The sequence below is a fragment of the Ahaetulla prasina genome, chromosome 10, assembly GCF_028640845.1.
Source record: "Ahaetulla prasina isolate Xishuangbanna chromosome 10, ASM2864084v1, whole genome shotgun sequence".
Classification (NCBI taxonomy): Eukaryota; Metazoa; Chordata; class Lepidosauria; order Squamata; family Colubridae; genus Ahaetulla; species Ahaetulla prasina.
In genome coordinates, this window is record NC_080548.1 from 3,478,408 (window position 1) to 3,502,819 (window position 24,412).

Consider the following 24,412-nt stretch of genomic DNA (forward strand, 5'->3'; position numbering starts at 1 on the left):
ACATTAAGTGTAGAACACAGATGGCAAAACTGAAGCTTTATAGGTGGCGAAGGAGTGGGCTGCCTTCCTGCCCCCCTCAAAGGAAAATCGACTTCCGTTTTTTCCCTGCTGCTTCTCCTTCCCCTTCTCTAGTACTCCAAACAGTCTCCTGAACTGTTTTTGCAGGAAACTGCTTTGCAGGAAAACATCTGGCAAACATCTGGTTCGAGTTACAACAGGACTGAGCGGAAAGGCTATTTTTACCACTCCTCTCCGCGGGAGAGGGAGGGGGGAGGCAGCCAGGAAGAAAGGGAGGAGTTCCTTTATCCCAGGAGCAAAGACACCCCCTCCCCCTCCCTCAGCAACCAGAGTCCAGGATCTGCTTTGTCTCAGATGACAAAATTAACTGATTTCCTGAATTCCAAAATTAGTTTTTTTTACAGCTACTTGTTTGCATGAACTGCGTCTATGTGTACACACCTTGTCTAATCACAGTCGTCTCTAGCTATAGGACAAAGCCCTGCTGGAAAAGCAGGGAAGGAGGGTCAACATCTGCTCCCCCTCCAAAGTGAAGACCAGGAAATCTCTGGAAGGTTATGGGGGGAAAACCAAGTGTGGGAACAGCTCGCTTCTCACAAACCAAGAAGGCTCTGTAAGGGGTGGTCCATGCATTTCCCCCCCACTCCCTGTGAGAGCCTGAAACGAGAAGAACCAAAACTTCTCAGGAAAATATCAGTGTCCTCCACGGAAGGGAGGGGAAGCGGCTGGCTGGCACGTGATTCAAATTCAAACTGTACTCAATAAGTAGACCTTAATGGGTCTAAGTCTACATGGAGAGAAGTAAGCAGTGGGGTGCCACAGGGTTCCGTCTTAGGCCCAGTACTTTCAATATCTTCATAAACGACTCAGATGAGGGAATAGAAGGGGAACTCGTCAAATTTGCAGATGAAACTAAGCTGGCAGGAATAGCTAACACCCTAGAAGATAGGCTCAAGATCCAGATGGATCTTGACAGACTTGAACACTGGGCCCTATCTAACAAAATGAAATTCAATGTAGAGAAAAGTAAAGTCTTACACTTAGGCAAGAAAAACCCAAAGTACACATATAAACTGGGAGAAACCAACCTTAATAGCAGTGACTGTGAGAGGGATCTTGGAGTCTTAGTGGACAACCAGCTAAATATGAGCCAGCAGTGTGCGGTGGCAGCCAAAAAAGCCAATGCAATCCTAAATTGCATTAACGGAGGGATACAATCAAGATTAAGTGAGGTACTAATACCACTTTATAAAGCCTTAGTAAGGCCACACCTACAGTATTGCATCCAGTTTTGGTTACCACACTATTAAAATTGATATTGAGACGCTAGAAAAAATGCAGAGGAGAGCAACCAGGATGATTAGGGGACTGAAGATTTACACATATGAAGAGCGGTTATGTAAACTGGGCCTGGCTAGTCTAGTGAAGAGAAGGATCAGGGGAGACATGATAGCAATCTTCCAATACTTGAGGGGCTGCCACAGAGAAGAGGATGCGGTCAAGCTGTTTTCCAAAGCACCTGAAGGTCAGACAAGGAATAATGGATGGAAACTGACCAAGGAGAGAGTGAGAGCAATCAACCAATGGAACAGAAGTTGCCTTCGGAAGTTGTGGGAGCTTCATCACTTGAGACTTTCAAGAAAAAATTGGACTGCCATTTGTCAGAAATGATATAGGATCTCCTGCTTGAGCGGGGTGGGGGGAGGTTGGACTAGATGACCTATAAGGTCCCTTCCAACTCTGTTAATCTGTAATCTGTAAATTGTACTATAAAAGTACCCTTTGAAGGAATCTATGCAATTCTTTCCAAGCGATACAAAACTGGTGGCTTTCTCCCCCCCACCCCACCTGCAGGCACTGGGGCATTTTTGAAGAATGACTCCCCACAAGCAGCCTAAGGGATTGAGCGCTGAGCACCACAAGAACTACTGCACTGGAAAAATTCTGTTTTATAAAAGATAAGGCAAAGTTTTACATACTAAATGGAGTATTTGCTACCGATTGGTTAACCCCTGTAGGCACTGAGGAACTAACAGAACAAAATGCAGAGAACCCCTGTAGCCCGTCTCTGCCAGCCCCATCTTCAGTCCGCGAAAGGCAGACTTCCCTCTGCCCGTCTGCTGAACCCCTTTTTAGAAAACAAGAAATTCCTCCGCAGAGGAAATTCCAGGAGTCGGCCATGTTGTAGGAGGGTAGCCTGGGATAAGATACAGTACTTCAGATAAGGAATTGTGTGTGTGGGGGGGGGGTTGATTTCCTATGGCTTGGCAAATTGAGAGAAGAGCCTGCCCACCAGCTGGGGGGAGAAAGGGGGTGCAGAGCACATCCCTGGGCACAGTGTCAGCCCTGGGCAAGCAGCTCAGCTAAGATTGGGCTGGGCTGCTCATACTGAACCCAGCTTCTTCAGCGGTTGGAGGCTTCAACCCCCCGAAGGTCTTGTATCCTTCCACCAAGCAGGCCTCAAGCCTCCTCCCTTCCAGAAGCATCAGGGGTTGCCGTAAGAACTTTCCAGAACCCATGATAGACTCCCTTCCTCCCCACCCCCACAGGGTCAGAGAAGCAGGTACCTGGGAGTGATCCTCTTAAGTGACATAGTCCTGCCCAACTGCTCCTGGAAGCTCCCAGTCAGAGTCACTCGCTCTGGGGAAGACCTCTCCTCTGCCACCCGCCATTATCCCCCTTAGTTCAAGGTCCGTGACTGTCGCCGTGCCTCAAGGAATGCAGGCCAGTTGCCTACTCAGCTTAGGCAGGAAAGAAGAGGTTGGTCAATAGTAATGGACTCTCCCGATGGTCCCAGTCCCAGTTCCCAGAATGTCCGGTTGCCCATTACGCCAAATTTCTCTGAGGATCCTCTCGCGCTCCTCCAGACGCTGGGCACGTTCCAGTTCCTCAGCCGAGGCAAAGACGTTGATTGTGAGGGTTCCATCGGGGGTGCTGGGGGATACCAGGGGCAGCTCTGTCATGGCTAAGGGCGGGAGAGAAAGGGTGTGGTTGGTTGTGTCTTCTTCCTCTTCCTCCTCCTCCTCCTCCTCTTCTTCTTCCTCCTCCTCCCCCTCACTCAAGTCCTGCAGGCTCTTTCGGCGCTTGGCGGGAATGGCTTGAGGGTGCCATGAGATGTGAATGACCAGCAGGCAGAGTGTCAGCACCAGACCAAAGCAGACACCCAGCACAAAGTAGAGGCCCACACTCTCCAGGTTCTCTAGGCAAGAAAAAAGAGGAGCAGGTCAGAAATGGTGGCCTGAGACAGGGGTGGGGGGGGAGGAGGGGAGGAGATGGAGAGGGGAGGGGAGGGGCTCCCTGGGCAAACCCTTCCCAGTTTGGCCTCTACAGGAATTGGCTGCTTGGATACCACGGGAGTTGTTCAGAATCCAACATTCTGGGGCACAGGAAGAGGAAGCTGCTCCTTGGGGGAATGTCTTCTATTCTTCCTCTGCTGCTCTTCAAGCAGGCTCCAAGGAGGGGATGGCAATCTCCCCAGAGAATGATACGGAAGGGCTAGACTAGACTAAAGGGATTGAACCTGGCTATCTCCACCATTTCTCCCTCCTGGAAGGACTTCAAAGAGAACAATAAGAAACAGCCTCAAAACCACCAATGCTTAAAACAACAAGAGGTAAGAAAACAAGAAGTAAAATCAGAAAAGCAAAGCAACAGGCACAATAATCTTTGCACTCGAAGCAGCTGTGGGCCCATAAACTGGTGAAAAAGCGAAATTTTCCAGAGTCTCTTGAAAAACAGTACAAACTGCAGTAATCCAAGCAGGGGGCAACCAAGGCTTTAGCAATGCTTCAATCTGTGCAACGCCCACCTAGGCAAGGCTGCCACCTACTTCTGGAGCAGGAACCTTGAGTCAGTCCAGGGGAATAGAACCCATTCAGAGTCAAAGATGACATATCACCCAGGCTGGGGGAGGGGGTGAAAGGCACTTCAACTGGTTGAGCAGAAACCAATTTCTTTCCATCTAGACCTTTATTGCCTCCAGGTATTCAGTTAGCACTGCACAGGATCACCTGCCTGGAGAGAGGTGGATGTATAACCCCATGCCATTGGATGACCGCCCCAGTGGTTTAGATTTAAAGAGGAGAGCTCAAAAAAAGACTCAAACCCCGAGGCATCCCCCATTGCAAGGGTCTGGGGCTAGACCTGGCTATGAAGGAAAAGAGGAGAATCACTGCAAAACTGTGCCTCCCACCCCAAACCCCCCAATGCCAGTCCAGAAAGATACCATAGTTGATGGTACCAAAAGCTGCTGAAAAGTCCAGGAGGGCCGGAATAGCTGCACCAGTCTCATCTTAGTCCCCTGAAAGTCATCTACAAGTCACAAGTTTGTTTTGTATCCTGGTCCGAATTCAGACTGAACATGGTCCAAATAATCAATTTCATCCAGGGCTTTGTAGTTGAGTGTTGAGTTCAATGATCTTCCCGATAAAGGGAAGTTTGGAGGCTGATGGAAATTGTCTCATACTGTTGGGGTAGAAAACACCCTCTTGAGAAGGGGTCCACCATCGCATCCTTCAAGACAGGTGGTACCAGTTCCTCTTGCAAAGAGGCATTTAACCACATACCACACCTGGGATCCCTCATCAGCCAGGAGGGGCATGAGCCCATGTAGCTGAGCTTATAGCCACAAGGACCCTGTCTAATTCTTTAGCATCAACTTGCTCCTGAAAACAGTTCCCAGATAATTGGGCTCAGTCACTTCCAAGAGATCCTGCCCAGCCAGACAAAGCATGTTGTGCACCCATCAAGCGCTCTCAAACATTATCTGATGTGGTGGCAGGCACACCTTTCAATCAAGCCCCATTTGCCCACCTACCTCGGATGTGTGCATAGGCTGCAATGCTGCTACTCAGGAGTTCCATTTCCCCTTCGCCGTCCGCTTCCATGGCAGATGCCTTTCGGGTACCTGGAGAGGGGAGGATGAAGTTTCGGCAGTGAGGAAGGTTTGCATCATGCTGGACCTTGCAAAGCCCTTCACCTGGCTAGCTGGTTTAACTTGACTATTTATTAATTAAAAATTAAAACAACCTGCTCCTTACATTTCCTTCGGTTGCTCAAGGGAGCTTAGAGGCCGATTGTCTTTCATTTGATCCCCAAATGCATGAGCTGTGAGGTAGGCTGGGGTGAGAAAGGGTGAATGACTCAAAGTCACCCAGGAGTCTCCATGGCTGAAAGTAGGTTGGAGAGGAGTGCAATGTTTTACAGGTACTTAAGATCTGGAGTTAATGTTTTACCTCCTGGTCATGGGATACATATCTGAATGCTGACATGCTTACAGGTGGGTTGGCTGGGCAGCCTAGGAGGGCCCCCAGGGATCCTCTGCCACATATTTACAAAGCAGTGTCAAATCAGGCATTCAGCAAAGGTGACATTTTTTTTGGTACAGTATTTGCTTTTGTGTCACAAAAGGGACGGAATAGGGATATTAGGCTTCTTGCAAGGCCGAAGGTGTCCTCTGGCGCAGGGTGGGCAACTATGGCCCCTCTACAACCAGGCTGGCTCAGGAATTCTGGGAGCTGAAATCCACCCCTGCTCTGGTGCCCCGAAGCGGAACAGAAGCTGAATGCTTTTTTCACTACACTCAAGTGATGTCACAGTGGTTCTTTCACATCTGCCCGTCTCAGAGGTGGAAATGTGGGGGCAGGCAGGATGGGCTGGATCCCAACTATAGTGCAGTCTCTGACTAGGAAAAGCCTGCCTGCCTGCTTTCAGGGAATCAGACCAATAAGAGACACACAACCACTTTTTCCATAGCACTCAGAATGAAGCAAGTTAAATAAAAGGAGCTTTGAAGCCAGGATGGCAGCAAAACAGGATCCTTTTAACCAGCAAGCACAGCCTGACTCCCCCCACCCCCCACCCGCCCTGCAGAGGCGTCATGGGAGTCCTGGCAGAGGCTGCCAAATCCTGTGACAGTCGCCCAGCCCAACTGCCCTCTTCAGGCAGGCCAAGAGTAAATCGAAGCCAGCAGCCAAATCGGACAGGAAGTGGATTTTTCCCTTGCCCTCTGCTTTAGCTCCCTTTGGCCCTTAAAATGTTTTCCGAAATGCAGGACGGAGCTGGCAAGGAAGGAAGGAAACCTCTTGGAGCTTCCTGGCTGAAGAGGGATCTGAAATGGTACCTCCCATCCCTCAAAGCTGGCCCAGTCGTTCTTTTGTGAGTTTGGCCCAGGGCTTGATGATGATGGCCAAAACTGGAGGCTTTCCCTTTTCTTCTACCGTATATCTTCCTGCTCCTTGGTGGGAACACATTTTGCTGCAATGACAACTGCATCATGGGCTTTGGGGCCTGGTTCAAAACATTTTCTCCATCCTTCCACTCCAGAGAAGAGGACAAGAAAGAGAAAACGCTACAAGTTCAGTTTGGGGAGGAGGGACTTGTAGAAGGTAGTATAGGTAGAAGTTGAAATGGTATAGATTCTCCTGTTTGGACTAGAAGACCTCCCTTCCAGCTTCTCTTCTTATCAAGACTGACTGTACCCCAGAAGATCTGTTGATCTATGTTACAAGTGATCAGGAGGGTTTCAAACTACATCTGTCAGGGCTGGAGATGTAAACGTAGAAGACCTTCCTATAAGGATGTGCGTGCACTGCAGGAGAAAGACAGTAACTGAACTCTTAGGACACTCAGCAGAAACCAATGATGGGGAATATGATTAAGGAACAAGGGTTATGACGGTAATCTCCACAGTAATGCTGAGAGGATAGGGAATTTTCATTCCAGGAAGAAAAAATATTTGATAGATTTGGCAGGATGATTCCAATGATTAGAATATAGCAAGTGAGCAGCATAACTTGGTCAAAAGGTAACAAAAGCAATAAAATTGGGAGTGGGGGGGGGAGAGACGGCACTTTATATTATAAATATTCTCATCTCCAGAAATCTAAGGAATGCCTCAAACACAGTGGTGAAATTAGTTAAAATTAAAGTATGGCCCAGATATATTACCTCACGTCAAAAAAAAAAAAAAAGATGTGAATGATACCGATTAAAAGTTAAGATCTGTCAAAGAAGCAGGAAGGAATAACAATGCAAGACAAACTCTGCAACTTAATCCTTCCAGAAAATTCCTGTCTTAACTCCCTGACAATTCCATCCCTCAAAGGGCGGGGGATCAGCTACCCTTCAACTGATATTAACCAATGGGGAAGAGTTAGGAGTGGTGGAAACAGCAGGAATACTCATTCTTAAAGAAAACTAGCCAAGTATAGTCAAACCACTTTGGACTTGCAGTTTTAATGAACTCAAAGCAATTATAAGCAGAAAGAAGAAGAAGAAGATGGGGAAATGAGTACAAAAGTTCCCAAAAATGCCATACAGTATTAAAAACACAATTGCAAACTATTCTAGCCAGGGGGGAAAAATAGAGCAAAGTGCTGGTGGCACAAGAAGCTTAATGAAGATGTGAGCCAAGAAGGAACATCTTCTACAGCAACTAGAAAGAGGGATGGATCACAAAAGACATCCCTAGAGAGCGATCCAATAGAAGGGAATTGTTGTAGCATCTGCTCATTGAAGATGGCCAAATGCTCTCTGCTAACACAGTAATGAGAGTCAGGTGGTACAGTGGTTAAGCACCAGGCTAGAAACCAGAGTTTAGCCATGGAGTCAGCTGGGTGACTCTGAGCCAGTCACTCTCTCTCAGTCCTGGGATGAAGAAGCAAAGGCAAACCACTCCTGAAAAACTTTTGTCAAGAGAACTGCAGAGATTACTCCAGGTAATCAACAGACTCAAAAGTAAACCCCCCCCACAATAAAAGCTTCCTTTGTCAAACTGAAAAATACAATATATTTAACAGAGACAGAGACATTATTAGGTAACAATTATCAAATGCAAAAGTGTTGAACAGAGATACTTGGCTTGGAAACAATACTTGAGAAAAATTGGAGAAATGGTTTATTACAAACTGAATAAGGCTGAATTATGTGATTTAGCTGCAAAAGGGCCTCTGGTGGCTCAGCAGACTAAGTCTGTCTGTTATTAACACAGCTGCTTGCAATTACTGCAAGTTCAAGTCCCACCAGGCCCAAGGTTGACTCAGCCTTCCATCCTTTATAAGGTAGGTAAAATGAGGACCCAGATTGTTGGGGGCAATAAAAGTTGACTTTGTATATAATATACAAATGGATGAAGACTATTGCTTAACACAATGTAAGCCGCCCTGAGTCTTGGGAGAAGGGCGGGATATAAATTCAAATTTAAAAAAAAAAAGGGGGGGGGAAATATGGCTATCAAATTCAAACACATTCCAAATTACACAATCTTGTATATTAGGTATTGTATATAATAGCTAATCTTGAATATCATAGCCAGTATAAGAGAGAAATCCAGCATTATGTCCAATTATAGACATTACACTTTAAAAAGGATTCAGACAAATTCAAAGAACAACTGAGATAAATCGGGAATCAGATTTTTAAGAAACTGGAAAGTAACATTTTCATTACGGGGCACTGTTCAGATGGCCAAGGTCAGAGGACTTCCCAGGCCTGGGACCAAAGAGAGGCACCTTCCCTTTGGGGAGAACGAACCCCTTTCACTCAGGGAAGCACCCAGTTCCCGCCTCTCCTTGCCAGAGGCTGCCGGCAGGAAAGTGGGCAGAGCAGATGCATTGGGGGGGCTTCCTCTCACCAACGCCCCAGGGCTGCGACCTGGGCACAGGGCTATGACCGACGATGCCTCGGCCCTTTCGATTCTTTGGCTTTGGCTGCCTTCCAGCTACCCAGGAATTTGCTTCTCCGCCATCTGGAGAGCTGCAATGGACACCGATGACAAAGTCCCTCCAGAAGAGGGACGGAACGATGTTAAGGAAGCAGCTTGAAAGGGGTCCCGGGCTGCTTCTTTCCAGGGCCCCGAGGAGCCGCAGCCTCCCGGCCAACAGCAGACGGCGGCGCTGCCGGGCCTGGGCCAGGACGGGCTGCTGGCCAGGAGGGGCAGGAAAAGCAGGAAGGCGGGCGGGCGAAACCGTCGGGAGCGAAGCCTCGGAGAGCCGCAGCCGGAGACGCTACAACTCTCGGAAGTGGTAAGGAGAACATGGCGACCCCCCCCCGCCACAAAACCCGCCTCGCCTCAACGCGGCGAAGGAGGGAGGGAGCGGCACGAAACGCCTCCCCCCCCCGCGGCTCCTTGGCGGGACAAGGGCGGCCGGGCAGCGCCCAGTCCAGGCGGGACGGCGGGGGCTCGGGGGCCGCCAGGTGACGCCCCGCTCCAGGCGCTCCTCGGGCAGTCTGCGGGAACGCGGCCCCGGAACCGCCCCTTTCCCTGGCTCCGGGAACAGCAAGTCCGGGCAAAGGGAGAAGAAGCGCCCCGCCGCCGCCCGGGACCCCTTCCTCCAGAGAGGCGCGGCTCCGGCTAAAGGGGCTCCGATTGAGCCAACGGGGAGGGCGGGCGAGGTTGAGTCGTGGCCGGCAACATGAAGGAGCGAGACAACCTCTGAAGTCGCGCCAAGTGCCGGCCAGGAGTGGGCAGCCTGCCTCCCCCGCCAGATTGTGGCCACCCACGAACCGCCGCGGCCTCGCGCAGGCTGCCGGGCTGATCCGGAAAGCAAGCTCGCCCGGCGATCGTCGACAGAGCCCTCCTCGCCACGTCCGCCTCCAGGGCAGGCGAGGCGGGGAAGCGGCGGCGGCGGCGGCGGCGGCTCCTCGAAGGCGCGTCCTGCTTCGTTGCCGCCGCCCAGGAGCGGCCGCTGCGGCTTACCTGTTGCCTTCAAGGCTGCGGCCGTCGGCTCCCCATCGCGGCAGGGGAGGCAGGGCCCGCGGGAGGATCCGGCCGAGGTCGAGGAGCCGAGCCGAGCTGGCCGACCGCCCGGCGGGAGTGGAAAGGGGCGCTCCTTTCGGCGGAGACGCGCGCGGGGCCAGCCGGGGGCGGGAAGCGAGCGGGACAGGCGGGGCGGCCGGGGGAAGGGACGCTCCCGGCGCCGCCCCAAAGCCCCTTTCAGCGGGATTAGCAGGACAAGAGCCCGTCCTTCCGCTGGGACAGCCTCCGCGGCGGTTGCCTGAGGGCCAGGGAAGCGGCGTCCTGCCCGCCGAGAGCCAGCCCAGCCCGCCCCGGCAGGCCGCCCCCCCCCCCTCACGCGCAAGCTAGGCAAGAGCCGGGGGCAACTCAGGAAAGGCGGCCTGAGACCCTGCCCCGTCTTCCGCCTGCGCCCCATCCTTTCGGGAAGGTTGCCGCCAAGGGCGCATCCCCGAGCAGCCCGGAGCCTTTCCCTCAGGCGTCCGTGACTCCAAGCAAGCGGGGAAGCCGTCTCCCTCCCCTCAGCCTCTCTGGGCCCCTGAGCGAGCCGCCCTCGGCTGGGCAGAGGCAGCCGGATCCGCGGGCTTTTCCCAGGGGTCTCCCGGCCGTGGTGGAAACGCCAGAAATGCGGGGCAGCGGCGGCGGAGGGCAGCGGCCGGTCCAGCAAGCGGCCTTTCCCGGCCTTGCAGTGGGAGGGCGCCTCACAACCCCGGCCTGGAGCGCTGCTTCCCTCCTGATGGGCAGCGGGGCCGGGAGGCTGAACTAGGCCAAAGGGCAGCTCTGGTTTCCCAGGACAACTGCCGCTTTCTCCATCCCGTTGCCCTGGTTAACGATTCCCTCCAAGGCAGGGGTCTCCAACCTTGGCAACTTTAAGCCTGGCGGACTTCAACTCCCAGAATCCCCCAGCCAGCAAAGCTGCCAAGGTTGGAGATTCCCGGTTATATATTTTGCTTTGCTGGCTGGGGGATTCTGGGAGTTGAAGTCCGCCAGGCTTAAAGTTGCCAAGGTTGGAGACCCTTGTCCCAAGGGATGGGAAATCAGGCAGGCAGGCAGACGCTGGTGGCCTCCGTGGCATCTTGGCCCTTCAGCTGGGGAAACAGTCATGAGGGCACAAGAGGGGATGCACCCCCACATGCCTCCTCCCCATGGCCAGGAAAGCAGCTTTTCCTGAGGTTTGGCCAGGCCCAGGCCTCACTCTCCTCACTGGAGGCCTTCAGACACAGGAATATGAAGTGTTTACTCTGGATTGGGGGAAGCTGTAGCTCAGCAATACTCTCTTCCCTGCTGAAATGCCACAGGTGCGCCAGGAAGTTACCCTCCCAGCTGGGACCCTGGGCAGAAGGGAAGCGGAGGCCCAGCTCTCTGCCAAGCAGCCACTGGAATGCGTTGGGCCAGCCTTTGGCTTGCCTGGACCACACTGAGTGAAGAGGAATTGTCTTGGGTTGCCTCTAAACCAGGGGTCCCCAACCCCCAGTTTGAGGACCAGCACTGGTATGCGCCATGCCAGTGGGCCATGCAAACATTATCAAAGGACCTGACCTGGGGCGTTCACATTGCAGCACTGGTCAAAAGGGCCCAGCAGAGGTTATACTACCTGAGACTTCTCAGGAAACAACAACTGAATGAAAAATTGCTGGTGACCTTCTACCGCTGCAATATAGAGAGTATTTTAACTTACTGTGTAAGTTTGCTAATTATGTATGGTTTGCTAATTGCACAAGGGCAGATAGGACAGCTCTCCAGAGGGTCAACGTCATAGCCCAGAGGATCATTGGTTGTCCTGTCCCCTCCTTGGAAGAGCTTTATAGCTCCCACTGCCTTAAGAAAGTTCAAAACATTCTTAAAGATCCATCTCACCTTTTTTTGGAACTATTACCATCTGGCAGAAGGTACAGGACAATAAAAACAAGGACAAATAGGCTGAAAAACAGCTTCTATCCCAGAGCAGTAACTATGTTGAATTCAACTGTATAAGGTAAAGGTAAAGGTTCCCCTCGCACATACATGCTAGTCATTGCTGACTCTAGGGGGTAGTGCTCATCTCTGTTTCAAAGCTGAAGAGCCAGCGCTGTCCGAAAACATCTCCATGGTCATGTGGCCGGCATGACTCAACGCCAAAGGCACACGGAACGCTGTTCCCTTCCCACCAAAGGTGGTCCCTATTTTTTTTACTTGCATTTTTACGTGCTTTCGAAACTGCTAGGTTGGCAAAAGCTGGGACACGTAACAGGAGCTCACCCCGTTAGCACTAGGGATTCGAACTGCTGAGCTGCCGACCTTTCAATCAACAAGCTCAGCGTCCTAGCCTCTGAGCCCTTCAACTGTATAGTGCAATATTAATGCAGTATCAGGCGTTTTCAATTCAATTGTGTAGAATGTGTGGGTTTTTTTTGTTTTTTTTTATAGTTTTCTTATTTATAAGGTACACTGAAGATGGCATTTAATTTCATTGCATGAGGTGCAATGACAATAAAGTAAACTTAAATTTAAGTGAAGCCCCATCTGTGGGATGCAGGGAGCATGCAAAACCACGGTCCCTCTGGTCCGTGGAAAAACCTCTCTCCACGGAAGTGGTCCCTGGTGCCCAGAAGGTTGAGGGACACTGCTCTAAAATACATAACGTAGTTAATGTATATAAACAACAAATTTCCTTTATTTTTTATTTTTATTTTTTTGTGGGACTGTGTTACCAGCTGAGCCGTGGTGGTGCAGTGGTTAGAATGCAGTACTGCAGGCTACTTCTGCTGCCTGCCGGCTGCCTACAATTTGGCAGTTTGAATCTCACCAGGCTCAAGGTTGACTCAGCCTTCCATCCTTCCGAAGTGAATAAAATGAGACCCAGATTGTTGAGGTCAATATGATGACTCTGTAAACCGCTTAGGGAGGGCTGTAAAGCAGTATATAAGCCTAAGTGCTACTGCTATTGTCCAGTACTGCATGTAGCCTGTGTGCTTGTGGGCTGCAGTTTGGACACGCCTGCATTAGAGATCCTGAAACTGGGAATTCCTATAAAGCTGGCCGAGGGGGACATCAGATCATTCCATGAGTGGCCAAACACAGAAAGACATTCCTACTTTTCTTTTAGTGAGGGGAGGGGGAGAAAAGAGAAGAATGGCAAAGGAAATATATAGAAAGGAAGGGAAGGGAAGAGAAAGGAAAGGAGCCCACTCCTGTCTGCTTACCTGGGTGTTAGGAGGAGAATGATCCAGGGCCTTTGGGAGAGCCAGGAAGCCCAGAAATTCTCAGCTTGTGTCCGCCTCCTGTGTCCACCTCCTCCTGACTGCAAAAGGAAATGCAGACGAGGCTCAGAGTTGGGGTCTGGTTTGCATTAAAGTTGCAGAGCAACAGGAAATGGTTGCTGGCTGGGGCCAGAGTTCCCCCTTCCTCTTAAATACAGGCTTGGGGAGGGGGTTGGTGGAGGAGGATTGGTTGGGAAGTTAGAACTTGTGCAGGACCCACAAACTCTTGGATGGACATAGCATCAGCCAAGTGAAGTCATTATAGCGAGCTAGAAAAGAACACACATCAAGTCTGCTCCTCAGCTGGAAGGGGCAATAGTAGCCTTTTTGTTAAAAAAATTAAAGGGCTAAGGTTCATTTATATTTAAGCGCATGCAGATTTCAGACGGCCCATGGGTGGGCAGAAAAAGATTGCAAAAAGCAGCTGCTATCCTACTTAGATAATCCTTCAGGGGTCCAAGAAGCAGCTCCCTGAAATCTAACTTTTGAAACTCACTGCTAACTCATATTTATCAGGGTCTAAGCCTTATGGCTTTCAGGTGCTCCCAGTCTCATGTTCTTGTTTTTGGGACAGTCCTGCAAACAGCTTCATGGGGAAAAGTACAGTCAGACCTCTTTCAGCACAAAACAGATCCTGTCTGGTCTAGTCAAGTGGTTAAAGTGCTGGCCTAGAAATCAAGAGGTGGTGAGTTCTAGTTTCACCTTAGCTGTGAAAGCCAACTGGGTGACTTTGGAGGGAGTTCCCTCCCTCTCAGCCCAACTCACAGGGTGGTGGTTGTGAGAAAAATAGGAGGAAGGAGTATATTTACAGTCTTACTTATAAAATAAGATAGGTAGGGTAAAAATTAAATAAATACACTTGCTAAAATTAGATTCTTCTGTCTTTCAGGCTGTCTAACCCTTCATGATTTTTTTTGCTTCTTGGCAACCAGTCAGCAAGATCAACTATGCTTCCTAAGTGCTTCTTTACTATGCAAAGACCTCCCAGCTCTCTGCAGAAGCCCAGGATACTGGGAAAGGTGGAAGGAAGGAGATGGCCGGCAACGAGGCTCCATGGAACTGGCAATGGGGTAACACATGGAGGATCAGGTTGAGGAGGAAATCAATGTGGTCACTATATGGTACATCATCTCTATGCAGTTAGCTTGTTTTTTTTCTCTTGGATAGGTCGTCCTCAACTTACAACTGTTGTGTCTGCGCCCCCCCGAGCCGGGCTTCCTGCCAGAAAGTGACTCGGAAAGTGAGAGGGAAAGGCCATCAGGACTTACCTCTGGAGCACCGGCTTCCCTGGCTCAGCTCCAGGAGCCAGAGGCAGGCCAGGTGGAGGAGATAATGAGGCCTCTGTCCCCTGACTCTTTCCCCTCCCAGGCCACGCCTCCAGACCCGGCTGATGGCAATCAGGCCTGGCTGGATCCTAGGTTTCGTAGGCAGGAGAGGCTCCCAGAGAACAACAGAAGCAGGGGTGGGGCAGGCCTAGGAAGAGCTGAGTCATGGAGCCACACCCACAGGATATAAAAGCAGCAAGGGTTGCTATACCACTTCGTGGCGAGCAAATCAACTGCTTAGAGGGAGAGAACTAGAGCTGAAGTACTGTTTGTTCCTGGTTTCCTGGTTGACTTATCGGCATCAAGAGAGATAACAGAGACACTTGGCAGATGATCGCTAGTTTGCTGCCAGAGCTGATAGTTGCCGACTAATTAAGTCATCGCTCGTGTCTCCCGGACTCAGGAGGGGAACAGAACAACAACAGTTCATTTAGTGACCGTTAGAAGTTATAACGGCACTGAAAAAAATGACTTAGGACCGTTCTTTACAAAACTATTGCAGCATACCTATGGTCACATGATCAAAATTGGGACGCTTGGCAACTGACTCGTAGTTATAACGGTTGCAGTGTCCTGGGGTCAAGTGATCAGCTTTGGTGATCTTCTGACAAACAAAATCAATGGAAACCTGATTCACTTAACAGCCATGTTACTAAGTTAAGAACTGCGGTGGTTCATTTAACAACTGTAGCAAGAAAGGTTGTAAAACGGGGCAAAATTCATTTAATAACTGTCTTATTGAGCAACAGAAACTTTGGGCTCAATTAGGCCATAAGTTGAGGACTACCTGTAATCGGCTCCCTGAGTGAGCAAAGAAGGACAGCAAACAGAAATTTGACGAAGAAATTTAGGGAAAAATCACTAACAAATTTTCCCTTCAGCTCAAGACTTTGTACTTGGCTAACTGGGAACCTGAGAAGTTAAAAAAAAGAGGAAACTGAGTTTTTTAAATGCTTGGCTATAAAGAAGGTCTGTAAAGGTTCTTATCCAGCCTTCCAGTCCATGGAAGAGAAGAATGGAGGGGAGGAAAAGGCCAGATAACTGAAGGAGGGCAGCCAAAGAGGAGGCAAACGCCCAGGGAGCCCAGAGGAGCCCACTTGACTTTGACAGGGAGGAAGATTCCAGAGTAGATCACAGAGAGACGGTTCTGGACCCAGAGGGGGATTCCACATCGGTTTGTCAGGAACCAACGTTGCTAAGCAAACCTCATTTGACTTGAAGATTAAATAAATACATAAATGAAATACAGATAGTCCTTCTGTTACGACCACAACTGAGCCTGCAATTGATGTTGCTAAGTGAAATATCTGTTAAGTGAGTTTGTCTCATTTTACTTTTTTTGCCACAGTTGTTAAGTGAATCATTGCATTTTTAAAGTTAGTAACACGATTTTTAAGTGAATCCAGCTTCCCCGTTGACTTTGCTTGTCAGAAGGTTGCAAAAGGAGACGATATGACCCCGGGACACTGCAACCGTCGTAAGTAGGAGCCAGTTGCCAAGCGTCTGAATTTTAAACACGTGACCCTGGGGAGGCTGCAACGTTCATGCGAAAAACAGTCCCACGTCACCTTTTTCAGCACCATTGTAACCTTGAATTGTCACTAAATGAACTGTTGTAAGTCGAGGACTACCTGCACAACCTTTCTAGGTTGTGGAAAATGCCATTGGCATCTAATCTTCTGCAGAACCTGGCACTCCAGCTAGTGAAGGGTGGGTGGAATGGCAGGACAAGTGGGTACTTCCCTGACTTGAAAATCATACTTCATGAGTGCTTATCCAGAATTCCTAGTCAAGTTGGTACCCCTCCATTCGGGTCTTTTTAAAAATTATGATTGCGTGAATGCTGTTCAATCTGAGAACACAAACTGCATGGGGTAATAATAATAATAATAATAATAATAATAATAATAATAATAATAATAATAATAATAATAATAATAATAATAATAATAATAATAATAATAATAATAATATCAGAGTTGGAAGGTACCTTGGAGGTCTTCTAGTCCAACCCCCTGCCCAGGCAGGAAACCCTACACCATCTCAGTCAGATGGTTATCCAACATTTTCTTAAAAATTTCCAGTGTTGGAGCATTCACAGCTTCTGCAGGCAAGTCGTTCCACTTATTAATTGTTCTGTCAGGAAATTTCTCCTTAGTTCTAGGTTGCTTCTCTCCTTAGTTTCCACCCATTGCTTCTTGTTCTACCCTCAGGTGCTTTGGAGAATAGTTTGACTCCCTCTTCTTTGTGGCAACCCCTGAGATATTGGAACACTGCTATCATGTCTCCCCTAGTCCTTCTTTTCATTAAACTAGACATACCGAGTTCCTGCAACCGTTCTTCATATGTTTTAGCCTCCAGTCCCCTAATCATCTTTGTTGCTCTTCTCTGCACTCTTTCTAGAGTCTCAACATCCTTTTTACATCGTGGCGACCAAAACTGAATGCAATATTCCAAGTGTGGCCTTACCAAGGCATTATAAAGTGGTATTAACACTTCACGTGATCTTGATTCTATCCCTCTGTTTATGCAGCCCAGAACTGTGTTGGCTTTTTTGGCAGCTGCTGCACACTGCTGGCTCATATCTAAATGGTTGTCCACTAGGACTCCAAGATCCCTCTCACAGTTACTACTATTGAGCAAGGTACCACATATCTGGTACCTGTGCATTTTGTTTTTTTGGCCTAAATGTAGAACCTTACTTTTTTCACTGTTGAATTTCATTTTGTTAGATAGTGCCCAATGTTCAAGTCTGTCAAGATCTTTCTGTAACTTGAGCCTATCTTCTGGAGTGTTGGCTATTCCTGCCAGCTTGGTGTCATCTGCAAATTTGATGCGTTTCCCATCTATCCCCTCCTCCAAGTCATTGATGAAGATGTTGAAGAGTCCTGGGCCTAAAACAGAGCCTTGGGGTACTCCACTGCATACTTCCCTCCATGAGGATGTAGTTCTCTTGAGGACTACACGTTGAGTGCGGTTGGTCAGCCAGTTACGAATCCATCTGGTGGTGGTGCTGTCTAACCCACATTTTTCTACTTTATCTAGTAGTAGGTTATGGTCTACTTTATCAAATGCTTTACTGAAGTCCAAGTAAATTATATCGACAGCAGATGATTGCTACTGTAGCAGAGTGAAATAAAATTCAACAACTAACTTCTAGAACAGGGGTCTCCAACCTTGGCAACTTTAAGCCTGGAGGACTTCAACTCCCAGAATTCTGGGAGTTGAAGTCCACCAGGCTTAAAGTTGCCAAGGTTGGGGACCCCTGCTCTAGAAGTTAGGGAAATGGGATGCAGGCAACAGAAGGAAGTTGAACCAGAGAAATTAAAAGTTATGAGTATAGGAAATAACTAAAACCAGGCTTGTAGGAGGAGTGTTGTTTGGCTTCTGACCAAACTTCTGAAAAATCTCTGGAAGTTAATTTGAAGCAATGGATAAGCAACGTTAAGCAGAGGAAGAAATAGACCAAAAAAGCTAAGGCATGAGAGAAAAGTAAATACCGCTAAATCTAATTTGTACTATTTACTATACCATTATTTAGCTTTCTATTTTTGAATCTACATGCATCTTTATATTTTATACTTTAAATGTCTCCCTCTTTTGTTAGGCTCTTCAGCCCTGTTGAACCCATGACTTTGATTTATTGCTTCCTTGACCCATTAATCTTCCGTCCTATATTTTTTTTTCCATCCTATATTTTTTTTCCTATATTTTCCTATATTTTTTTCCTATATTTTCCATCCTATATTTCTGTCCTATATTTTTTGCAGTTCAAGCCCTTCTCCATTTCTTTGATATGACCAAACCACCTCCACATGTTTCTTCTTTTAGTTTGATATTCAATTAACGTCCTTTCAACCTTGGCTTCTTGTTTTAAGTAACATCTTCTCATTTTTCGTAGTGTAACTCAACTCTTCTTTTTCCATAATCCAACCGATAGAAAGATACTCTTAAATGCAGCCACTTTTGGGTTTTTTTTTTGATAAATACTCATTTCTTGCCTACATATATAATTTTTACTGCATCTTAATTTTTCTCCATGTTGCCATCTTGCACCCAGAAACACAGTTTCTTCCTCACTTTTGTCAGACATTCTGATCAATTCTTTTGTTGGAAAGATTTAACTGGTGTTATTAGGATAGAGAAGTAGATAAAAAGAGAGATAAAGGGTTCTGATTAAAGAAATTTATATACATTGGCTATTTCAAAAAATGTTATTTTTTATGACCTATCATAATATTATGATCTATTATGGTCTATCATAAGAATTGTACAATCAGTGTAATGTTTGTGTCAGTTCTGAATCCATCTTTGGTCAGACTTTACAGGGCTGCCACAGTGGGAACGGGAGAGTAGAGAAGGGAGTAAATCATAAGATTCCTTCACATGAAATCAAGGTCGGGCTGTTGGCACCTGGAGGAGAGAGAGTGAACAAATTTTGGCGGCAACTGAGACAGTGGATTGATTGGGCCACGTGTTCTGTCCCCCCTCGCCTCCGTCCAAGCGATGGCTTAATTAGCCGGCACTATCAGCTCTGGCAGCAAAATAGCGAGCGTCTGCCAAGTGTCTGTTATCTCCCTCATTGCCGTTGAGTCACCCAGGAACAAACAGTACTTCAGCTCTTAGTTAAGCAGTTAATTTGCCTGCTACGACAAGGCACAGCAGCTCTTGCTGCCTTTATATCCTGTGGGGTGTGGCTCCATGACTCAGCACTTCCTAGGCCTGCCCCACCCCTGCTTCTGTTGTTCCCTCCTCTCCTGCCTACAAAACCTAGGGTCCAACCAGGCCTGATTGCCATCAGCCGGGTCTGAAGCCGTGGCCTGGGGGGGGGAAGAGTCAGGGGACAGAGGCCTTGTTATTTCTTCCACCTGGCCTGCTTCTGGCTCCTGGAGCTGAGCCAGGGAAGCGGTGCTCCCGAGGTAAGTCCTGACGGCCCTTCCCCCTCACTTTCCGAGTCACTTTCTGGCAGGAGGCCCGGCTCGGGGGGCGCAGACACAACACCACATGATGTGAATGTCACTGGACAGGGCAGGGTGTGAGTTTTAGAGTGTGTGTGTGGGAAACATGGGATTTAAGATTCGGGTTTTCCCCAGATGTGCCAATATGACTTCTCTAATAAAATGTTACTTTGATGGACTTTGTCTCGGAGTTCTGAATTGCAATGAGGAGTTAGTTGGAACGCTGACTGTTTGCTGCAAATCAATTGAGCTCCCCAGCTAACAAAAGGGCATTATCTGCATTCATTCCTTCTTCTTGTTGTTAGTTGTAAAATCGTGACCGACTCATCGCGACCCCATGGGCAACGTTCCTCCAGACCTTCCTGTCCTCTACCATCCTCTGGAGTCCATTTAAACTCATGCCTACTGCTTCAGTGACTCCATCCAGCCACCTCTCTGTCGTCCCCTTCTTCTTTTGGCTTCAATCGTTCCCAGCATTAGGCTCTTCTCCAGTGAGTCCTTCCTTCTCATTAGGTGGCCAAAGGATTTGAGTTTCATCTTCAGGATCTGGTCTTCTAAAGAGCAGTCCGGGTTGATCTCCTCTAGGACTGACCGGGTTGATCACCTTACAGTCCAAGGGACTTGCAGGATTCTTCTCCAGCACCAGAGTTCAAAGGCCTCAATTCTTTGGTGCTCAGCCTTCCTTATGGTCCAACTTTCACAGCCATCCATTGCAACTGGGAAAACCATAGCCTGGACTATACGTACTTTTGTTGGCAGGGGGATGTCTCTGCTTTTTAGTATGCTGTCTAGCTTCCTTACATACCATAAAAACATTAAACAACCAAGGGAGCATCATGCAGACTGACTTTACTCATTGCTCAGTGTGGAGCTCCATTGCTCCATCTTTGTGCAAAACATTCCCTATTTCCCCAGGCCATGCTGACTGATAGTGCCACCCGCTGTCATGGCAGGGAAGTGCATGCTCGGAAGAATGGTCAGTGTTGATGTCCTTTAAGCTTTGGCACTTTTACTTGGCTTTCACTTGACACACCAGCTGAAAACATCTTCCGTGCTTTCTCCCCCACCTGGCCTAAAAGGGAACTGCTCTACCCAAAGGTTGCTCACAGTCATCTCTTGGACTCCTTTGGTTCAAATTCTGCCTCATCCCTTTGTATAAAGTAAGCTGGGTGGAGATTTTGCTTTTCCTTTGCATAAAGAAACAGTGCAGCATAATGGCGATATAAAGGAAAAGGGAGACGCAAGGAATTATGTCCAAGAGGGCAAGGAACAGTTAGGACCAAAAATGCAGGGGTGAAATCCAGCAGGTTCTGACAGGTTCTGGAGAACCGGTAGTGGAAATTTTGAGCAGTTTGGAGAACCGGCAAATGCCATCTCTGGCTGGCCCCAGAGTGGGGAGGGAATGGAGATTTTGCAGTGTCCTTCCCCTGCCACACCCACCAAGCAACACCACGCCTACCAAGCCATGCCCACAGAACCGGTAGAATTTTTTTTTTATTTCACCACTGCAAAAAAGGCACAGAAAATGCATTGATTTTGATCAAAATGAGTTGTTTTGGAGGTAGATGAAAAGGGCTAAGCAAAGCTACTTCTAGCAAAGTGAACAAAATTAAAAACAAAGTTTTAGAGCTTTGTACATGAATGTGCCAAAGAGTGGATCTGAACTGAATGTTATCAATAAAGCAAAGAAATGCTAATGAAAAGGGTGTTGGAAACGCCATGAGATTGATGAAAAAGGAAAGATTATGGAAAGGCAACGTAACTGAAGAAATGACAAAATGGGGGGAGGTGTTTATAGATTGGCTGTGCAACTTGTTTAATGTGTTCGTGAAAGCTGCTTATGACAACTGGAAGAACAGTCCTCAATGCTGTCAGTGCAACCACCTGTCAGTTAGATCCCCGTCTCTCCTGGTTGGCGAAAACCTTCAGCAGGTGAGTTCATGCAGCGATAAATTTCTCATTGCAGGAGGGGATGTTTTCAGGAACTTTTAAGGAGGCCCTGGTTTGCCCTCTCCTTAAAAACAAAATCTCTTGATCCCACCTGTCTGGACAATTTACATCTAGTCTCCCACCTTCCCTTTTTAGAGTAGATGGCAGGGAAGGTAGTTGGCAGCTTCAGAGGATCCTGGATGAAACGGATTATCTAGAGTCCTCCCGGTCAGGTTTCAGGTCTGGTTATGGGACAGAAAGGGGACAGTGCATCCATCCTATTATATACAAAGTCAACTTTATTGCCCCCAACAATCTGGGTCCTCATTTTACCTCCCTTATAAAGGATGGAAGGCTGAGTCAACCTTGGGCCTGGTGGGACTTGAACCTGTAGTAATTGCAAGCAGCTGTGTTAATAACAGACTGTCTTAGCAGTCTGAGCCATCAGAGGCCCCTTGACCTCTCCTTGACCTTGGTATCATGGACCATGGTTCCTTTGGGGGCAGTCGTGGGGCTTGCGGTTGGACAGCAAAATTCTGCAGTGGTTTGGCTCCTTTCTCCAAAGCCGCTCACAACTAGTGTTGATAGGCAATGAGAGGTCCAGTCAATGGCTGCTCCTTTGTGGGTTGCCACAAGACTTGGTACTTTCTTTGCTCCTTTTTAACATCTACATGAAGCTGCCGGGTGAGATCTTCTGTCACCACAGGATGAGGTAAAAATGGTGGACTGATGATACTCGGCTTTACAGCTCCATCCGTGGGGACCCAAGTGATGCTGTTGCTGCCCTCGCACAATGCCTGGAGGCTGAGGTTTCTGGAGGGGAGATCATTGGTCAAATCCTAGTAAGTTTGAGTGGCTGTGTTTGTGTGGAGCTTCCGGCTCCAGGACTTTAATATCTTTAGTTCTGGGTGGGGCTGCACTACTCCAGACAGACCCGGTGTGCAATTTGGGGGTTCTTCTGGAATCATGACTCTTGCTTGATGAGCAGATGGCAGTTGTGACTAGGAGAGCTTTACACAACTTTGTGTTGCATGCCAGTTGAATCCTTTCCTAGATTGGGAGTCCCTGCACTCATCCAAGCCCTGGTCATCTCTCTTCTGGACTATTGCAATGTGCTCTATATGAGGCTATCCTTGAAGAGTATCTGGAAGCTCCATCTGGTCCAGAATGCAGCCACATGGACAGTTCTTAGGGCCCCGAGGGCAGCCCATGTTACACTGCTATTGTGCAAGATGCACAGGTTGCTTGTTTGCTTTCGGGTCCAATTTAAGGTATTGGTTATCACTTTTATAGCCCTTCATGGCATGGAAGCAGGTTATCCGAGGAACCATCTCAGCCCAATGGGATTGCCTTGCCCCACCCGTGCCAGCAGAAAAGGCATGCTGGAGACCCTGTCAGTCAAGCAATTCCGGCTGGTGGGATCCAGAGGAAGAACCTTTTCTGCCCTGATTCTTGCCCTCTGGAACATGGTGCTTGCCCAAGGCCAGATCTGTTCCCCTCCTCTTGAAGACACAACTGTGCCACTCAGCCTGGGGTCCTGATGGGGCTGTGGCTAATGGAGGAGACAGCACCCCACCTCCTTCCTGTGCACACTTGGCTTCCTCTCTACCCTGTTTAGTCCTATTTTAATTGAATTTTAAATCTATGACCCATATTTAATGTTTTATAGTATGTATAGGACGCAGTGGCTCAGTGGCTAAGACGCTGAGCTTGTCGATCGAAAGGTCCGCAGTTCAGCAGTTCGAATCCCTAGTGGCGCGTAACAGGGTGAGCACTCGTTATTTGTCCCAGCTTCTGCCAACCTAGCAGTTCGAAAGCATGTAAAAAAAAATGCAAGTAGAAAAATAGGGACCACCTTTGGTGGGAAGGTAACAGTGTTCCGGGCACCTTTGGCGTTGAGTCTTGCCGGCCACATGACCATGGAGATGTCTTCGGACAGCGCTGGCTCTTCGGCTTTGAAATGGAGATGAGCACTGCCCCCTAGAGTCGGGAATGACTAGCACATATGTGCAGGGGGAACCTTTACCTTTACTTAGTGCACTTTAATTGAATGGAAGCCACAGAGATGGCGAGCTGGGTGTTATGCAAGTTTAAAAAATGAATATAGCTATTAAAAGGCATACACTTTAAAAACAAAAACCTGGCACTAAATTAAGCTTCCAATATGCAGCCACCTCATTCTATCTCAGCACTTGGGAGAAAAGCTAGATCATCAGTGCTTTTTTGGAAGGTTAAGGGCTCATGCCAAAGTGCAGGTAAAAAAATGGGCAGGAGCTGCCACAGAAAATGCCTGCTTCCTTGCTCCCACAAGGTGGCAATATTTAAGGGCAAGGACTAGGAGCCTAGGTGTACCCACCCTATCTAATCTGGTAGGGTAAGTAGGTGTCCTTAGGGAGGGGCAGATAACCTGTCCCTATCCTATTTAGGGGATGAGCAGCACCTTGAATTGCACCTGGAAAGAACCTACAAGCCTTGTAATGGATGTTACACGGGCAAACCAAGGGGCACTAATTACTGAGGCGCACATCACTGTGTTTTGGACCAGCAGCAACTTTTGGGTGGTCTCCAAGGGTAGCCCCATGTAGAGTGCCTTGCAATCAACAGGATGTGACCAAGGCACAAGGGGCCATGCTGGTCAGGGAAAGGGCATCATTGGGTGCACCAGATGAATCTCTGCAAAGTCCCCCCCACCTAAGCCATGGCTGCCACCTGCCTCAAGCACAAGCCGTCTGGGGGAGTAGCCCCCCCTCCAGCGTTAATCATCTGGTCCAGGGAGGTGAAAACCCCTGCAAAGCCTCTCGGTTTGCCAAGGTTCCTCCTTGACAGCCTGCAGGCACTTAGCCAGCATCGCCACAGCAGCCTCTGTCTGGCTAGGCGTGGAGATCTATAATTGGGTACTATAAACATGCTGATGATGACACCATGACCCCATTCTACAATCGTGAAGCAGAGCAAGGTCCTTGAATGAGGACTTCTTTGGTGTTTTTACTGCCATTCAACACTATTCTTCATAATTGGACAACATTTCTGTGCCCAGAATGATCTGCTTGCATTTGGGTAGCTACATGACAGGGCAAGGGAAGGTGAGGGTGCTGCCCCCCCCCCCAACCACCACCTTTAGCTTTCACTTCCCCAGGCCAGAAGCAGCTATTAAAAGAGATGAGTAAAAAGCTCTTACAAAAGAACTCTTGAGTTTTCCGTCTCCCATCC

The 24,412-nt window shown here is 48.5% G+C and overlaps 1 protein-coding gene across 5 annotated transcripts; it reads right to left on the reverse strand.

Moving 5' to 3' along the window:
- Positions 1-1,246: 1,246 nt before the first annotated feature.
- Positions 1,247-13,173, reverse strand: EVA1B (eva-1 homolog B). Of its 5 annotated transcripts, none has more exons than XM_058196134.1 (3): positions 12,934-13,173; positions 4,835-4,924; positions 1,247-3,217 (listed from the first exon to the last, which is right to left on the reverse strand). In XM_058196134.1, the coding sequence occupies exons 2-3, from the start codon at positions 4,902-4,904 to the stop codon at positions 2,784-2,786; spliced, it is 504 nt and encodes a 167-aa protein (XP_058052117.1). In that variant the 5' UTR covers positions 4,905-4,924; positions 12,934-13,173; the 3' UTR covers positions 1,247-2,783. The 5 variants fall into 5 exon arrangements, with proteins under 5 accessions (XP_058052117.1, XP_058052115.1, XP_058052118.1 ...); XM_058196132.1 differs by lacking the exon at positions 12,934-13,173 and adding an exon at positions 9,716-10,184; XM_058196135.1 differs by lacking the exon at positions 12,934-13,173 and adding an exon at positions 9,088-9,668.
- Positions 13,174-24,412: the final 11,239 nt, after the last annotated feature.

Excerpts from the sequence above, each read along its gene's own strand:
- EVA1B (XM_058196132.1), bottom strand. The coding sequence starts at position 10,169 with ATGGGGCGCAGGCGGAAGACGGGGCAGGGTCTCAGGCCGCCTTTCCTG. Across the intron at positions 4,925-9,715 it reads CGCAGCCTTGAAGGCAACAG|GTACCCGAAAGGCATCTGCC; the intron begins GTAAGCCGCAGC and ends TCCCCTCTCCAG. Across the intron at positions 3,218-4,834 it reads AGCCTATGCACACATCCGAG|AGAACCTGGAGAGTGTGGGC; the intron begins GTAGGTGGGCAA and ends TTTCTTGCCTAG.